The sequence below is a fragment of the Alligator mississippiensis genome, chromosome 9 (assembly GCF_030867095.1).
Source record: "Alligator mississippiensis isolate rAllMis1 chromosome 9, rAllMis1, whole genome shotgun sequence".
Classification (NCBI taxonomy): domain Eukaryota; kingdom Metazoa; phylum Chordata; order Crocodylia; family Alligatoridae; genus Alligator; species Alligator mississippiensis.
This window is the reverse complement of record NC_081832.1, coordinates 59291147-59306379: the sequence shown is the minus strand read 5'-3', so window position 1 is coordinate 59306379 and position 15233 is coordinate 59291147. Positions and strand designations below refer to the sequence as shown.

General features: G+C 44.6%; 1 protein-coding gene across 14 annotated transcripts in view; it reads left to right on the top strand.

The window, feature by feature from the left end:
* TTC1 (tetratricopeptide repeat domain 1) overlaps positions 1-15233 on the top strand; it is a 109799-nt gene that overhangs the window by 25512 nt on the left and 69054 nt on the right. For all 14 annotated transcript variants that reach the window (XM_059733489.1, XM_059733488.1, XM_059733487.1 and 11 more), the window contains exons 5-6: positions 727-763; positions 2528-2676. In XM_059733489.1, the coding sequence (XP_059589472.1) occupies positions 727-763; positions 2528-2676 (186 nt within the window). The remainder of the gene's footprint in view (positions 1-726; positions 764-2527; positions 2677-15233) is intronic.

The window sequence follows — 15233 nt, the reverse complement described above, 5'->3', positions numbered from 1 at the left end:
AACTTGTGGTCAGTCAGGTTTAAAAAAAAAAATAAGCCTCCTTTACATTTTAGCCTTTTCTTTTTTTTTTCTTTCTTTTTTTTGAAAACCAGGGGGGCAGCTATCCTCTGTCTTTAATATTGTTCTCAGCTCTTGTTCTTTATTGTTCTGGTAAGTTTGGATGGAAACAAGGTCTGTATTTCTTAAACTTTTATCTGTCCTTGTTCTATTACAAACTGATAACCGGCAGCCAGAAGACGAGGGTCAGACAGAGTCCGCATGAGATAAGATTATTCTAGGATGACTATGGCAGGACCTTCTTGCATTGTTCCTTATAGAGAATTGTACAAATACTTGAGGCAGCAATCTGCTGCAATGTGAGTTGACTCCTGTAGACAGGGATTGACTTAAGGAATCTGGGGAAGTTTGGACCTAGGTTTCTGCAGCTCTTTGAGAGACCTCATCAGACCAGAATACATGGGTTCAACTGAACCTTAGGCCTTATGCATGCAGCCTACTGCTAGCTATTGAATGCAGACTAGATCAGTGAACTGTCCTCATATATACCCCCAGTCATCCTACATCAGAATCTCTTCTCTTTCTGACTTACGGCTGTCTGTCTTACTGATCATGTCATTCAAGGCTTTTAACAAATATTCAATTCTTTTGGAATGTCAGACAAATTTATGGGTTCCCAGTCATAAATACATGTGGTTTTAAGCAATTAACAGATTTTTGTTTTTTTAGGACAAGACAGAAGCTGCCCTAAGTGACTGTAGCAAAGGTATGGCTCTCCCCTCTCTCTTCTGGTATGTGCTGCTACTGTGTAATGTCATTGGTACACAAATTCTGTAAGTCAGAAAGACTACATTTCTCCGCATAGCAGTCCTTTAAAGAACTCCTGGGGAGTTACGGGGAAGGGGCTGCTATTTTGGATTGATTTTACAAAGTGGCTGTTGGGTTTTCATGACCAGAAGTAACCTCTACTTTCATTTTACATTCTCTGGTACAAATGAGAACAGTGCTTGTGCTCTGTTAGAAACAAAATCTTTGTTGCAGAAGTTACCATTTCCCTTGCATCTACTTCTGTTAGCTCAGTCCAGTTTTTATTTAATCCTTTAGTTTTAACCCTGAGTTGCAAAAAAAATACTGTGTTACCTTGGAATTAAAGCCATTGCTAAGTCCCCTCATCTAAGTTTTTTGTGTTAATACCGAGCCCAAGTTTTCCAGTTCCCATACTGCCTTGTTCTTTCTGCAGCTCTTGGTGAAATCTGTTCAGCTGTGTACTGTTGCTTCCACCCACTCACCAACACACAAATTCCTAGTCTTGGACATTTGTTAAGCTCCCTACGACAGCTGGGACCAAAGTCAAGCCTTACCAATCAAAGAACTATTGCAGTGGCCAAGTGCCAGTACTGCCGAAACCAGGAATATTGTTTGCCCAAGTTATACATGTTCTTGACCTTTTCTGAAAGTAGCAAAATGTAACTGGCCTTTATTAGTCTTTCTTTGTCTTTTCTGTCTTTTTGAACATGCTTCTGCTAATTTTGTATTGGCTGAAAGGAAATCTATCTGCTTTCCAGCATTACACGACTTAAACTTTGCCATCATTTGACAGTCTCTAGGGGCTTGGCTCACAAGCTGCAATGCAACACTTAGAGCATAGCAAAGCAATTCACACCGACCTGTATCTTGCTGACTGCAGCATTGTCTTTGTCCTTCCAAAAGAAACAAGCTAGGTTATTTAGCTAGACTATTTCAGGCAGCATTTCTTTCATTTAAAAATTATCTTTTTTGTTAAGATTTGGAAAGCATATTGCTTTTCAGTGCCTCTTCCTGTGTTGAAAACTCGGTGGAGAAATGTCTTAAGAGCTTGTCTTTAGCAGGTTACCGTTGCACAGAAGCAAACAGCTTAGCATTCAGTCCCAGCTGCACCAGTAAACATGGTTGTGCCTGCCAAGAGAAAAAGGAGATGAAAAGCATAAATTGAATCAGTGGCCTCTCTGGTAGTTTCTAGGGCTAGTTTAACCCTTTATTTATAAATGCTGAGCCAGACTTAACCTGTGATTGGTATAAATTCAGAAGGAGCTCCAGTTGCTTTAATGGAGCTACTCTTGTCTTACACCAATAGATGAAAACAGTTGTTATCTGAGAACATCTCTCCTGTTAAAACTAATATCCTCTTATTTTGCAGCTAGTATGTATATGAGCTTCATGGTTCTCTGCAAATTAAATCTTCAGTTTTACGTGTAATTGTTACAAATAACCCTACAAATACTTTCCTTTGTGCTTTGTAAATCAATCCTATGTCGTGTTAAATCCACATTGTAGATGTGAGACACACACTTTAGTTTAGATTTTGTCTTGCAAGTGCAGGTTCCTCAAAAGATGTCCTGTGTTTGAGCAGAGGACCAATTTAGTCTTAAAGTGTGTTTTTAAATGCATCTTTTCAGCATAACTTCAAGACTTGTGTATTGTACAACCAGTGACTTATGAGGGATTTAGAAATGCTTCAATAAAAATGAACCACTTTGTTTTAATTTTTTAGCACTTGAATTGGATCCTAACTATATCAGAGCTCTCCTGAGAAGAGCAGAACTGTATGAAAAAACAGAGAAACTAGATGAAGCCCTGGAGGATTATAAAACAGTCCTAGAAAAAGATCCTTCAGTACATCAAGCAAGAGAAGCTTGCATGGTAAGCCTCTTCAAAATACCTAGGATTGACTTTAAAATAAGGCCTTTCCATTTCCCAATAAAATATGCATTGATACTACTTTATTTATACAAGATGCTTCACTTACTCAGATTGACTCAGCTGTACCATAAGTGAGGCAAGCAGGCTGTTATCTTGGATCAAATTGTGTTTCTGTTCAGTTTATATCCAGTTGCACACAAACGAAACCATTATAAACTCTACCCTGCCATATGTCTGTATTAATAGTTAAGATATCAAAGACACAGGCTACTCTTGTATTTTGTCTTTGTGGCTTGGAAAATTGATTGGGACTTCTCCCTTCCTGCCTTCATCTCCTCAATCGTATTATATACAAATTTGCTACAAGCCTTCATTACCATAAAGTAATCTACTACATAGGGGATTTTGTTACCCTTGTATAAAGGGAGTGAAAGTAAACATGGGTGTTCCTAGCTGCAGGTGCTGGGAGTACAATGACCATTCATAATTATGCTTCACCTGTTGTTAAACAGCCTTCCCACCCAGTTTGTCACTGTGTACTGCACTTCTTTGTTCTGCTTGACACTTTTTATTTTCCGATAGGATTGGCAATGCTTTAGAAATGTTCTGATCAAGGGCTGTAATAGAATAACACTGGAGGTTATTTTGTTAGAAGCAGTGAATATTTATACTTGCTTCCCAAATCCTTCCCCATAGAACTTCAGTCAGATATGTATCTAACAAACCTTGGTTCCAAGTCTGGCTGCTAGTTGCACCCTTTGTATACACTAAGGAAGTAAATGTTCTGGGGTAGGGCATGTGCTACATGTCATGTTCTCGTGTCCCTGGCCCCAGAATGGAAATTGCTCTGCATACCACTCTACGCTTTGGCAGGAGTAATCTACAGGGGAATCTGGAATGGGAGGAACACAGGCAAACAGTGCCACTGCTTTTAGTAGTTTTTCTTTGACTAGAATTCAGGTCTTTAGAGTCACTTTTCTGAATGGTGGCTATGCAGCCAAGTGGCTAAAACACAGCTCTGGTTTTGTTTTTTCTTAAGGGAGGTGGGCATAAATAACTAGATTTTAAAATAATTAGTTTGTTTGCATCTTGATCATATCCTTGTATGAAGACAGCCCAAAGGAACTTGGGGATCTTGGTGGCTAAATTGGTAGTGCAATTGAATTATCTTCCAGGTCTGCTTCAAAAACTTGAATGGTTTGTTTTTGAAAAGGTATTGGCAGCTTTGAGTTATTTTGCTAATAGTAGTTTAAGCTTGCTATTTATGGCTAAGAGTATATCCTCTCCTTGCAATGAAATAGCATCTTGTGGTCATCAACAGAAACATGTCCTGATTCAGCTACTTTCTTCATTACTGAGCAAAATGAGGTTTGTGGCTTAGTGCTGTGTTCCAATGTCCACTTCAATTAATGTCACAAATATTGTGGGATTAAAGGTCCCTTGAAGGAATATGTCATAACTCTTTAAGAGGAAGAAAAATGTTTTTTGAGCTTTTGGACAGTGAGGTTGGCAGAATAAAGGTAAACTCTTAAAACTTCCTGAAACCCAAATCTAACATGTAAATAATCCCTTCTCAATGGGGATTTAAAGTCACTGCCATGGACTGTTGATTCCAGGTTTTAAGCAGCTCTTTGTGTGAAATACCAGCAGGAAGTGCTTTTCTGGTGGTATTTAGCACATTTAATTCTTAGTGTGAAAAGTGGTGGTGGATTTGACAAGTTAAAAAAGGTCCTTTCACAAGTCTGGAGTGGCAGGAAGACAGAGCTGTGCTATGTGGAATGCTCTTCCTAGAGGCTCCTTAGTTTTCTAGCAAAAAGAAAAAACATAGTGAAAATGAATGCCTCTATCTAGGCTGTATGAAGAGACAGTAGTGCATAGGTGCAAACAGTGTTCTTGAAGGAGTAGGCTCCAGAGAAAGTAACTCCCAAGAACAGTATAGAGGTGGTTGCCCTTTATGGGGCTTGAACTTTTTGTCTTTGAGTTCTGGTTGGTAAATGTGGGCTCTGTGCAGTTTGCAGGTCAAACAGTTTATTTCCCTCAGAGGAAATATTTGACAGTTTTCCCAGAGTTTTTCCTTGCCTGAATACTGTTATGGCATGTGGTGTAGATGCCGTTTCACATGCCTGATCTCTAGGTGCTAGCCTTTAATTTTGATTGCTATAGTCTTGTATTTTTTATAAACAGCATGATTTTTTTTATAGATTGAAACTCCTTTTGATTACTGTTGGTAAGTCACATTTTGAAGTCTAAAATCTTTCTTCGTATTTTAGTTTGACTGGACAGAGATTTCAAACTAAATACCTAAGTTTAGGCATGTAACAGTACCAGAACGTTCTGCGTTTTTTTCCCCCACCCCAGAATATTTTTTAAATCTTAGATTTTTAAGATGGGCTGATCCTCTGAAGGCTCTGATCAATCTCAGAGGAGTTGCAAATAAAATCCAGCCACCTGGATACCCATAAAACAGCCGAATGGATGTAACATAGAAAGAATATCATGGTGCATAAAGATGTTTCCACAAGCAGATTGGAGAGAATGTGCTGCACTTTCTCCTAGATCATGCATAACATGATGCATGACACTTCTGTGGTATGGTTGGTTGTGTGCAGTTTTAACACATTCTTTGACTACTTTTGCTTTGTGCATTCTATGCATTTTTGTTCACTGAAATTAACCAGTGCTACATCTCTAAGTCTGAGGGGGTTTTTTAATCTGCCTGAGCCCACAGAAGTAAAAAAACCTTTTATATTAGCAGCAGAGAAGTAAACAAATTAACACTTGTTCCATTTTTAATTTGTTTTCTCTTTTCCTTTTAAAAAATACATTTTATAGATGTGAAGCTTGATCTCGCCTTTCCACAGAAAGGCAGAACATGAACCGAACTTATTTTGAGATTTTAAATAATGACTGGTCTAAATGAACTGCCCAGATCCAAGCGCCCTGGTACTTATGCCAAATTTTGAAGAAGGTTTTGAATCTAGTGCTGGCTTCAAATGGAAACTTCTTATTATGGAATTCATGTAACATGGGTCTCTTTGATCTAGTGGATTTCATATTGGACTGAGAGTGGAAAGACTTAGATGCAAATGTTCTTTCTGCCACATGATCTCAGCCAAAATGCTTCATATTTCTGTGTCTCTGTTTTTCCTCCTACCTTGATTGATGGTTTACCTTGGAAGTTCTATAGGCCAGAGCCTGTCACTTGCTTGCTAGCTAACAAGACAGTACATTGTAGCTCTGGACACTACATTTAGATTCCAAGTTTGGATGCTTAGATCATGTATATAGGAATAAGCGTAAATTTTAAGAACTGGTGGCTTATAACTGATCAGCAGGGATTCTGATTTTCTGTTTCCCACGGAAAAACAGAGAAAACCATGGATTTTCCCTTTTAGAAGAGAAACCCACAGATTTCCCCAGATTTTCCACAGAGTTCCAGCCTCCGGGAGCTGTTTGCAAAAGGGGCGGGGAAACCCTCAACCCTGCCGGGAGGGAAAGGAAGGGGGAAGGGCAGGGCCCCACGCACACACTTACTGGAGGCTGCTTCAGGCTCACTCTTCTTGCTGGAGGTAAGTGGGGCTTGGGGGTTGCGGGGCAGGGCTAGCGGGGAAGCTGACTAGGGGCTGAGGGAGCAGGGAGGTTTGCAGCCAGCCAAGCACTCTGGCTGGGAGGGGGTTTGCAGCCTCCCCACTCCTGGCGGGAGTGCTCAGCTAGCTGGAAACCCCTGCCGCTCCTGACCAGCTGCAAACCTCCCCGCTCCCTGAGCCCCTACTCAGCTTCAACACTCCCCCACCGGGAGGAGGGGTTTTGCAGTTGGCTGGGAGCAGTGGGGTTTTCCAGCCAGCCAAGCACTCTGGCTGGGAGCAGGCAGGCTGCAAGCCCCCTCCTGGCTGGAGTGCCCTGCCAGCTGCAAACTGTGGGTCACAAAAGCTGTGCTCCCCACCCTGCTGCCCTCTCCCAGGCTCTCCACAGCACAGTGTGTGCAACTGGCGCGGCAGGGCACAGCAGGACCACGCATGAAAGCTGCCTGCCTCTGCAAGCTCCATGCTGCCCTGGCCATACTTCCTCTGCGTGCATGGGGGCAGTGCACATCCGCCTTGCCCCCACCTCCCATGCAGATCTGGGGGGTGCAGGTCCCCCCTGCCCCCCAGGAGTGCACGCTGCCACTGGGAGCTAACCCTGCCCGAGCCTGCAGCAGGCAGCAGCAGAGGTGGGGAGCTGGCTTGTGCTCCTGCTGTAGCAGCCGCTGCCTTCCATTGAGGGAAGGGGTCTGTGGACCTGGGTCTGTGGCCTCATAGCCCTGGCAGCTGGGGGCCCCCTCCAGGGCTGGGGCTCAGGGGCTGTGGGTGGGGGGCAAGGGGCACAAGCGCGGGGGGGGGCATTTAATTTTAACCACAAATTTTGGGATTTTTATCAGAGAATTTGTGAAATTTTTTATCGCAGAAAACCAGGATCCCTGCTGATTAGATTCAGACTTTGGTGCAACTAGGTATGAAGTAGGGGTAAACTGATGGAGATTTTTGAGGCCGATACCGATAGCCGATTTTTTTTTTTTTTTTAAGGAGGCATATTGGCTGATACCGACCCAATTTCCAGTACGCAGCTCTTTAGCTTGAAGAGCTGCATCCAGCTAATAGATCAGGTGCGGTGGAAGGGGAGGGGGAGAGAAGGGGTGTGTGGGGGAGCAGATCAAGGCCCCTTCAGTGAGGGAGAGAGTGAGGCTAGGGCTGGGCCTGGGGCAGGTGCTGCCCAGCCAGCGGGGAGGGGCACGTGACATAGCCACAAGCAGCTCGTCCAGGGGTGGGAGGTGCCCCTCGGATCTGTGTGGCGTGGGACAGGCTGTAGCTGCAGGCTGGGGCCAATTGTCATCCGGCGGTCCCCGCCACCTGTCTGGAAGGGCTTAGCGGGAGGTGTGTGCCACTGGATCTGCACGTGGTGGGGAGGGGAGGGGCTGGGGCTGCACCAAGCTCTTCCTGGTGGGGTGTGGCTGCATGACGGGTTGCCAGCAGCAGAGCTGGGAGAGGGCTATTGGGGGGGCTGCAGCCACCCCAAAATTCACTGTAGCCTCCCCCCCCCCCCCCATAGTCCGCTCCCAGTGCAGCCCCACTGCTGGGGAGAGCTTGCTGCAGCCATGGCCACAGCCTGCCCCGCACAGATCCGGGGGCACATCCCCCCCCCCCATGTCCTCGTGGATGAGCGGTGGGAGCAGTGGTGGGAGCTGCTAGATGAGCACTAGATGAGCCATGCATAGAGGCGGGAGCCACCCTCCACCCCCCCCACGTGCTCACCGGACAAGCTGTGGTTCTGTCCCACACCCACCCCACCCAAGCTGGACAGCCCCTGCCCCAACCCCACACCCTCCCTCACCACAAGGGCCATGATCTGCACCCCCATACCCTTCCCCTTCCACCTCTCCAGACTTACCAGCTGCAGGCAGCCCTCCACGCTGTGCTCCTCACTGCTTACATGCTGCACTGCAGCTGTGTGCATGCACGGGCGTTTATCGGACAAATTATCGGCCACATCAAGCCGATTTCCAATACAGAAAATTTTCTTTATATCAGCACTGATCCGATATCAAACCAGTTTGTTGGTGCGCCTCTAGTATGAAGATGCTTGCATCAGTTGCCCAGTATTTAAATTCTGCATTGTAAAACTTAAACACCTTTTTCTTTCTTAAAACTCTGTGTGCTTGTATTAAAGTGGCACACAGCGTACAGCCCCCACCTTGATGCATCCTGCATGGGATGTAGCCTGCAGAAGCTGATGAGTTGGACAGCTCCATAATAAATAACCAGCCCGTTACAACATATTACTTTATGCACAGCAAATGTGGCAGGGATATCATGTTCAAGAAATACATATGTGAAGATTGGCTTTGCGTACAGCCTCCTCTTAGCTGAAACAATAACTTCCTAATTTAATCAGTCAGATAAAGGAAGCAATGATAGCTGTAACTTCTGCAGCCTCCAGAATAGTTTGTGGTTTAGTACCATGAGGCTAAGTCCACAAGAAGATCTAAGCTTGGCATTGCATTGCACAATTGCTTTTGCTGCCAACTGGAGTACATAGTTCTGGGTTCTAGTCCTGGGCTTCCTATACAATGAATGCGGTTTTAAGAAGAGGATCCACAAAGCCAGCACTCTGAAGCATTATCTAAATTAGCTGATAATAAGTGTTGACTAGAAGGACAAGGCTTAAGCCCTACTCTTCTTAGGAGCCCTCTGGTCAGTATTTTCAGCTGCAACCCCCTCTTGGAGTTCTGGCTAGTATAGGCGTCTTTCCCTGAAAAATGTGAGATGAAGTTCCTCTCTCATCCATAGTTTAGGGTATCTTGGTACCTTATTGAGATCTGGGAGACAGGTTCACATCCTTCCTAGGTTCATATCCTTTTTGTGGACACTACTTCCATTCATAACTAAGCAGACAGTCTTCATCTCTGCTGAGGTGAGGCTGACTGGTCTGTAGTTCCCTAGATGTTCTTTTCTCACTTTCTTAAACATGGGCACTTATGTTTGCCCTTTTCCAATCACCTGGGACCCCTCCTGATTTGCCATGAGTTTTCAAAGGCAATGGCCAGTGGCTCTGCAGTCTCATTAGCCAACTTACTCAGTACTCTTCAGTGCATCCCATCCCACCCCATGGACTTCTATGTGACCAGTTTTGCTAACTAGTCCCTAACGTGTTCTTTTGCCACTGGTGGCTGCTCGTGTCCTCCCCAAACTGTGCTGCCAGGTGCAGTAGTCTGGGAGCTGACCTTGCCTGTGAAGACTGAGGCAAAAAAGGCATTGAGTACTTCAGCCATTTCTGCATCCTCTGTCACTAGGTTTCCTCCCCCATTCAGTAAGGGACCCACACTTTCCCTGATCCTCCTTTTGCTACCGACATACTTGTAACAAGAAGAGTTTCTACCCTTCACATCCCTTGCTAGCTGCAACTCCAATTGCTCCTTGGCCTTCCTGACTTCATCTCTGCATGCCTGAGCAATGCTCTTATACTCCTTCCTATTTATTTGTCCACATTTTCACTTCTTGTAAACTTCCTTTTTTAACTTAGTTTACTGAAGAATTCCCTGCTAAGCCAATCTGACCTTCTGCCATACTTGCTAGTCTTCCCGCACATCATGATGGTTTGTTCCTGCACTCTCAGAAAGGTTTCTTTGAAGTACAGCCAGCTTTTCTGGACTTGTCTCCCCCTCAGGTTGGCTTCCCAGAGATCCTGCCCATGAGCTCCCTGAGCCAGTCAGAGTCTGTTTTTCTGAAGTCCAGGGTCCTTACTCTGCTGCTCTCCATCCTTCCTTTCCTCAGGATCCTGAACTCAATCATGTTGTGGTCACTGCTTCCCAAGTTGCCATTTACTCGTACAATTCCCCACCAATTCATCCCTGTTTGTGAGCAGCAGGTCAAAAAGAGCATGGCCCCTAGTTGGCTGCTCCAACACTTGCACTGGGAAGTTGTTCCCAACATGCTCCAAAAACTTCCTGGTTTGCCTGTGTACTGCTGTATTGCCCTCCCAGCAGATGTCAGGGTGATTAAAGTCCCCCATGAGAACCAGGGCTTGTGATTGGGAAACTTCTGCTAGCTGTTTGAAGAAAGTCTCATCCACCACTTCCTCCTCGTCTGGTGTTCTATAGCAAACCCCCACCACAACATCACCCTTGTTGCTCTCCCCTCTAACCTTAACCCAGAGACTTTCAACAGCCTATCTCCCATTTTCATACTGGAGCTCTGAGCAATCATACAGCTCTTCTACATAAACTGCAACTCTTCCTCCTCTTCTCCTCTGCCTGTCCTTCCTGAGCAGTTTGTACTCATCCATGACAGTGCTACAGTCATGTGAGCTCCCACCAAGTCTCTGTTATTCCAATCATGTCATAGTGCCGTGACTGTGTAAGGACTTCCAGTTCTTCCTGCTTTCTTCCCAGGCTCTGCATTCGTGTACAGGCACCTGAGGTAACTAGTTGATTGCCCTGATTTCTCAGGAAGAATAAAACCCCTCCCCATTTGCTCCATCCTGCTTACTCTTCCTCCAGGTCTCCCACTTCCCCACTTACCTCAGGGGTTTGGTCCTCCCCCAGTGAGCCTAGTTGAAATCCCTCCTCACTAGGTTAGCAACCCTGTCTATGAAGATGTTCTTCCTTCTCTTTCTCAGGTGGATCCCATCTCTTCCCAGCAATCCTTCTTGGAACAATATCCCATGGTGAAAGAAGCCAAATCCCTGCTGTCGACAACCCCCGCAGAGCCTCATGTAGATTTGCAGGATGCATCTGTTCCTGCCCGGGCCCTTTCCCTTGACTGGAAGGATTGAAGAGAACATGAACTGAGCCCCAGACCCCTCTATCCTTGCACCCAGAGTCCTGTAATCACTTTTGATCTGCTCAGGATCTCCCCTGGCAGTATCATAGGCGCCCACATGGATGAGCAGCATGGGTTAGTAGTCAGAGGGCAGGATGAGTCTCAGTAATCCTTCTGTGACATCTCGGATTCAGGCTCCATGCAAGTAGCAGACTTCCAGCGCCAGTAGGTCAGGTCGGAGCAGTCCTGGCTTAACATGCTGCAGAGGAGCTGGCTAGGGCAGGAGGGTGCTTCGGCTGAAATGGGGCTAGCCAATAGGCAGCCCCCACGCTGAAGCACCCATGTGCCCCAGCCAACTGGTGCAGTGTCTACATGTGCACTGCTGTGGAGTAAAAAAAGCTCTGCATCAAGATAATACTTTATTTACAAGTACTATCCTACTGCAGAGTATATTATTTTACTTCAGCCTAATTGGGGCACACACTGTCTACTGCAGTAAATGTATAGATGCACCCAGTGGGCTGGCAATGTCTGATTGTTTGAGGGGCTCAGTACTTTACGCAGTTTGGTAAAGGGTACATGGTGTATCTTCTGGATAGCTTTTAAGAGTGCTTTTTAGTAATGGTTAAATATGTTTCTTTTTGTAAAGGAATCCTAGTAGTTAGGAAGTAACTAACTCTAATGAAACCTATATTCCCTCCTTTTTCACCCTCTCATTAGGCTAAGACTTGACTGATTTTTGAGATACAGAGCACTTCCTGCCAAATGAGGAGTATCCTTAATGACCACTGACTGCAGTGGGAATTCAGGGCATTTGGTACACCTCAGATAGGTCCTGATGTGTATCAAGAGTCAGGAGAAGAGGCAGTGTTTCAGATAGGAGAGTTAAAACCTGAGGTTTCCATGTTTTATAGTGGAAGATCTTTGCTTTCCTCCACACGGGAGATAAAATAAATTTCATGTCAAAGATATAATTCTAGGCACAGTGCTGCCTCTGGGATTATGATAGTTTAACACACCTGTTGTAATAGTGGCTTGGGAGCAATGTTTTTTAAAAACAAAACCCCACAACAAAGCCAAATCTCTGTGGCTCTATTTTCTTGGTAATACAAACTATCTTGGATTCCATGCAAGGGATTAGTTTCATTTTCTGTTACAGCCAGTCTTCCTTCTTTCACTTATTCAGAAAATATTTTGGCATACTTCTTCAATGAATTGAGTAATTTTATTAAACAGCTCATTTAAATATCTTTGGGTTACAATATGTCTTCGCTGTACCCCATGCATACCTATTTTGGACATATAACTTCATTTCATTTTTAGATAACAGCAATAGTTTTGGCACTAAAACCCCAAATGGGACTTTAACTGTTCCTGACATTTATTAAGCAGAAAAAAATTATAGTGTTCTTTGGCCAAATAATTCACATTTATACTCTTCTGTAAGTGTGGTGAAGTTTCTTTTTGGTTTTTGTCTTCTGTTTTTAATTTGATTAGACTTTAGGCTTCAGTTTTAAGAGAAACCTTTCAGAAAGTTACATGCTGATTTCATCTTACAAGCAGTATAGGTACACCAATACACCTGTCCATATCGTATCTGCACCAATAAAAGGAAAATTAACATTATCAGCAATCGGCCTTTTTTGGCTGATGTGGCCGATAATGTAGGCAATAAATGCCGTGTGCATGCGCACAGCCGTAGCATGTACGTGGCCAGCCCGGAACCCTGGAGAGCAGCATCCGGCTAATAAGTGTTGGAAGGAAGGAGGGGGGAAGGGAAGGGACATGTGGGGGCAGATCGAGGCACCTACGGTGAAGGAGGAAGTGGGGTTGGGGCAGGGGCAGGCACTGCCAGCTGGGGCTAGGCGCAGGACTGAGCTGTGAGCAGCTCATCCACCGGGGGCGGGTGCACCCCAGGGTGAGGAATGGGGGGCACATGCCCCCCAGATCTGCCACTGTGGGCTGGAACCAGGAGTAGTACTGGGCTCTTCTTGGTGGGGGGGTTGGACCAGGGCTGTGCTCAGGGCTGGTGGCAGTGCTGGGAAGGGTACTACAGAGGGGCTACAGCCACTCCCGAATTCACTGTAGCCCCACCCCGGCCCCGAAACCTCACCCTCCTAGTGCTGCCATTGCTGCCTGCCCTTGCCCTTTGCACAGATCTGGGGAGGCATGTGCCCCCCCAGTGACTCCCCCAGGGTTGTGCACAGTGGTGGGAGCTGCCTCCTACCTCTCTGTGCCCCCCAGACAAGTGGATTGTGGCTCGGTCCTGCGCCCTGCCCGAACTGGACAGCCCAGCCCCAGTCCCTCTGTCACTGTAAGGACCTTGATCTGCCCCACCCCTTCCCTCCAACAGACTTACCAGCAGGATGCTGCTTTCCAAGCTGCCGGGCCGCATGTTGGCAATCAGATCACTATCGGGTGATGTGGCTCATTAATAATCAGCCATCAGTATCGGCCCAAGAAGTCTTTATTGGGCCCCTAATAAGCAATTTTGTGAAGAGCTAGAAGGCCAGATAAACCATTCTACACACCAAAAATAGGCTTTGCTATGAGAAGAAAATCACAGGAGATAACCAGATGACAGTTGTGCTAGTTATTTACAGTGAGACCTATTTAACCTGAACTGTCCCACTCAGAATGAAACGATGAGAACGGAGGCTAATTTATTAGTAAGTAGATACCTGGGTGTCTCTCTCTCTCTCTCAATAGAATAAAGCCCATAGTCTTGATCTATAATGCCATAATGCCAGCCTCGTAGCAATGCTGAATGTGCATATGTAAGAGAAATATGCCATGTATGATGAACCATCTGAGTTAAGAAAGCTGCCAACCAAATAGGGGAACTGAATTGAGAGCCTGGGCATATATAGGGATGCTGCATGCAGCATTCTAGACCAGAGTTTCAGGGCTATCAAGGTTGCAGATATGCTGTAGATCTCTGGGTTTTTGGGTTAAACTGAAGAGTGAAACGTAAACCAGCTGATTAATGATTTTTCAGGGGAAGGGAATCATGAATTAGTGTAAAATCTTCCTTCTTGAAGTAAACCATCACTTATGGAGTTGGCATAGGAATGATTACAGTATGACAGAGGAAATTGCTAATAAATGGCTGTACTACTATGCCGAATGTACACAGCACAAAGCATAATGTCCGAAAACCTGAGCTCTATTCCACCTCTTCCACCAGTATGCTGTGTGGCTTTGGACAAGGCACTTATCCTTTTTGCTTCTCATAGTAAAAATGGAGAAAATGATGCATAACTTCCTTTTTTGTAAATCTTTCAGTATGATAATCTGTATAAATGCTACATGATGACTCATTACTGTTTGTTATCAATAACGTTACCCTGGTTATTTTCTTTTTCTTCAGTCAAGCTGGCTGTGTGTGCACATGTTTATAAATTGCGTAAAGAATTAAACTCTACTGAGGTTTAACATAGTCGATATTCAGGCTGCATCCAAGGTTGTATGGAAGGCTCAAAATTTTGATAGTTAATTAAAATATTCTACACTTTTTAAAAGAATATTTTTAACCAAGTCCATGTAATTTATCAATTACCAGATAAAATGCTAAAAAGACCGTGGAGGGACCACGGATAATTAATCTTGCTCCCTGCCATGTCCATAACCCAGTTTGTACATAACCCTTGCTACTCAAGGGTTATCTACAGTCAAAGCATTAATACAGGTGAAATACTGTGGAATGTGTATGAAGCAGGAGGTGGGGGTTAATGCATCCCCCCTCCTAATAGTTTGCAGTGTAGATTAATAAATTAGAGGCAGAAAGGAATTTAAAGGTGTTCTTCCCTTTTCCCATTTTAAACATCAGTGATGGTAGAAACACAAGCTTGATCACACCCATCCATCTACTTTCTAAAAAACAATAATTAAGGCAGTTGAATTTTGCAAGGATGTACTTCTAAACTGAAGGGGGGAGGGGAGCATAACTGGGCTTTTTAATCAAAGAGATTTCTAAAAGAACATTATATATAGCATCAAAACAGCAAACCAAAATGCGGTGGTTTGAAGAGATGAAAATTATGGGGTAAAACAACAAGAACAAATAAAGATACCAAATTCAATCCTAGTTCTTCATCTACTTTAGAAGCAAATTATTGCAAAGGAAGAATAGATTAGGAGTGAATGCTTCCTGTTATAGTAATCAGCTGTTGCAATTAATACATTTACTGGGGGCACCACTGAAGCAGTTCTGTCTCTGCTTCTTCCTAGAAGCTTTGACCCCTGTAAAAAGAGACCATGACA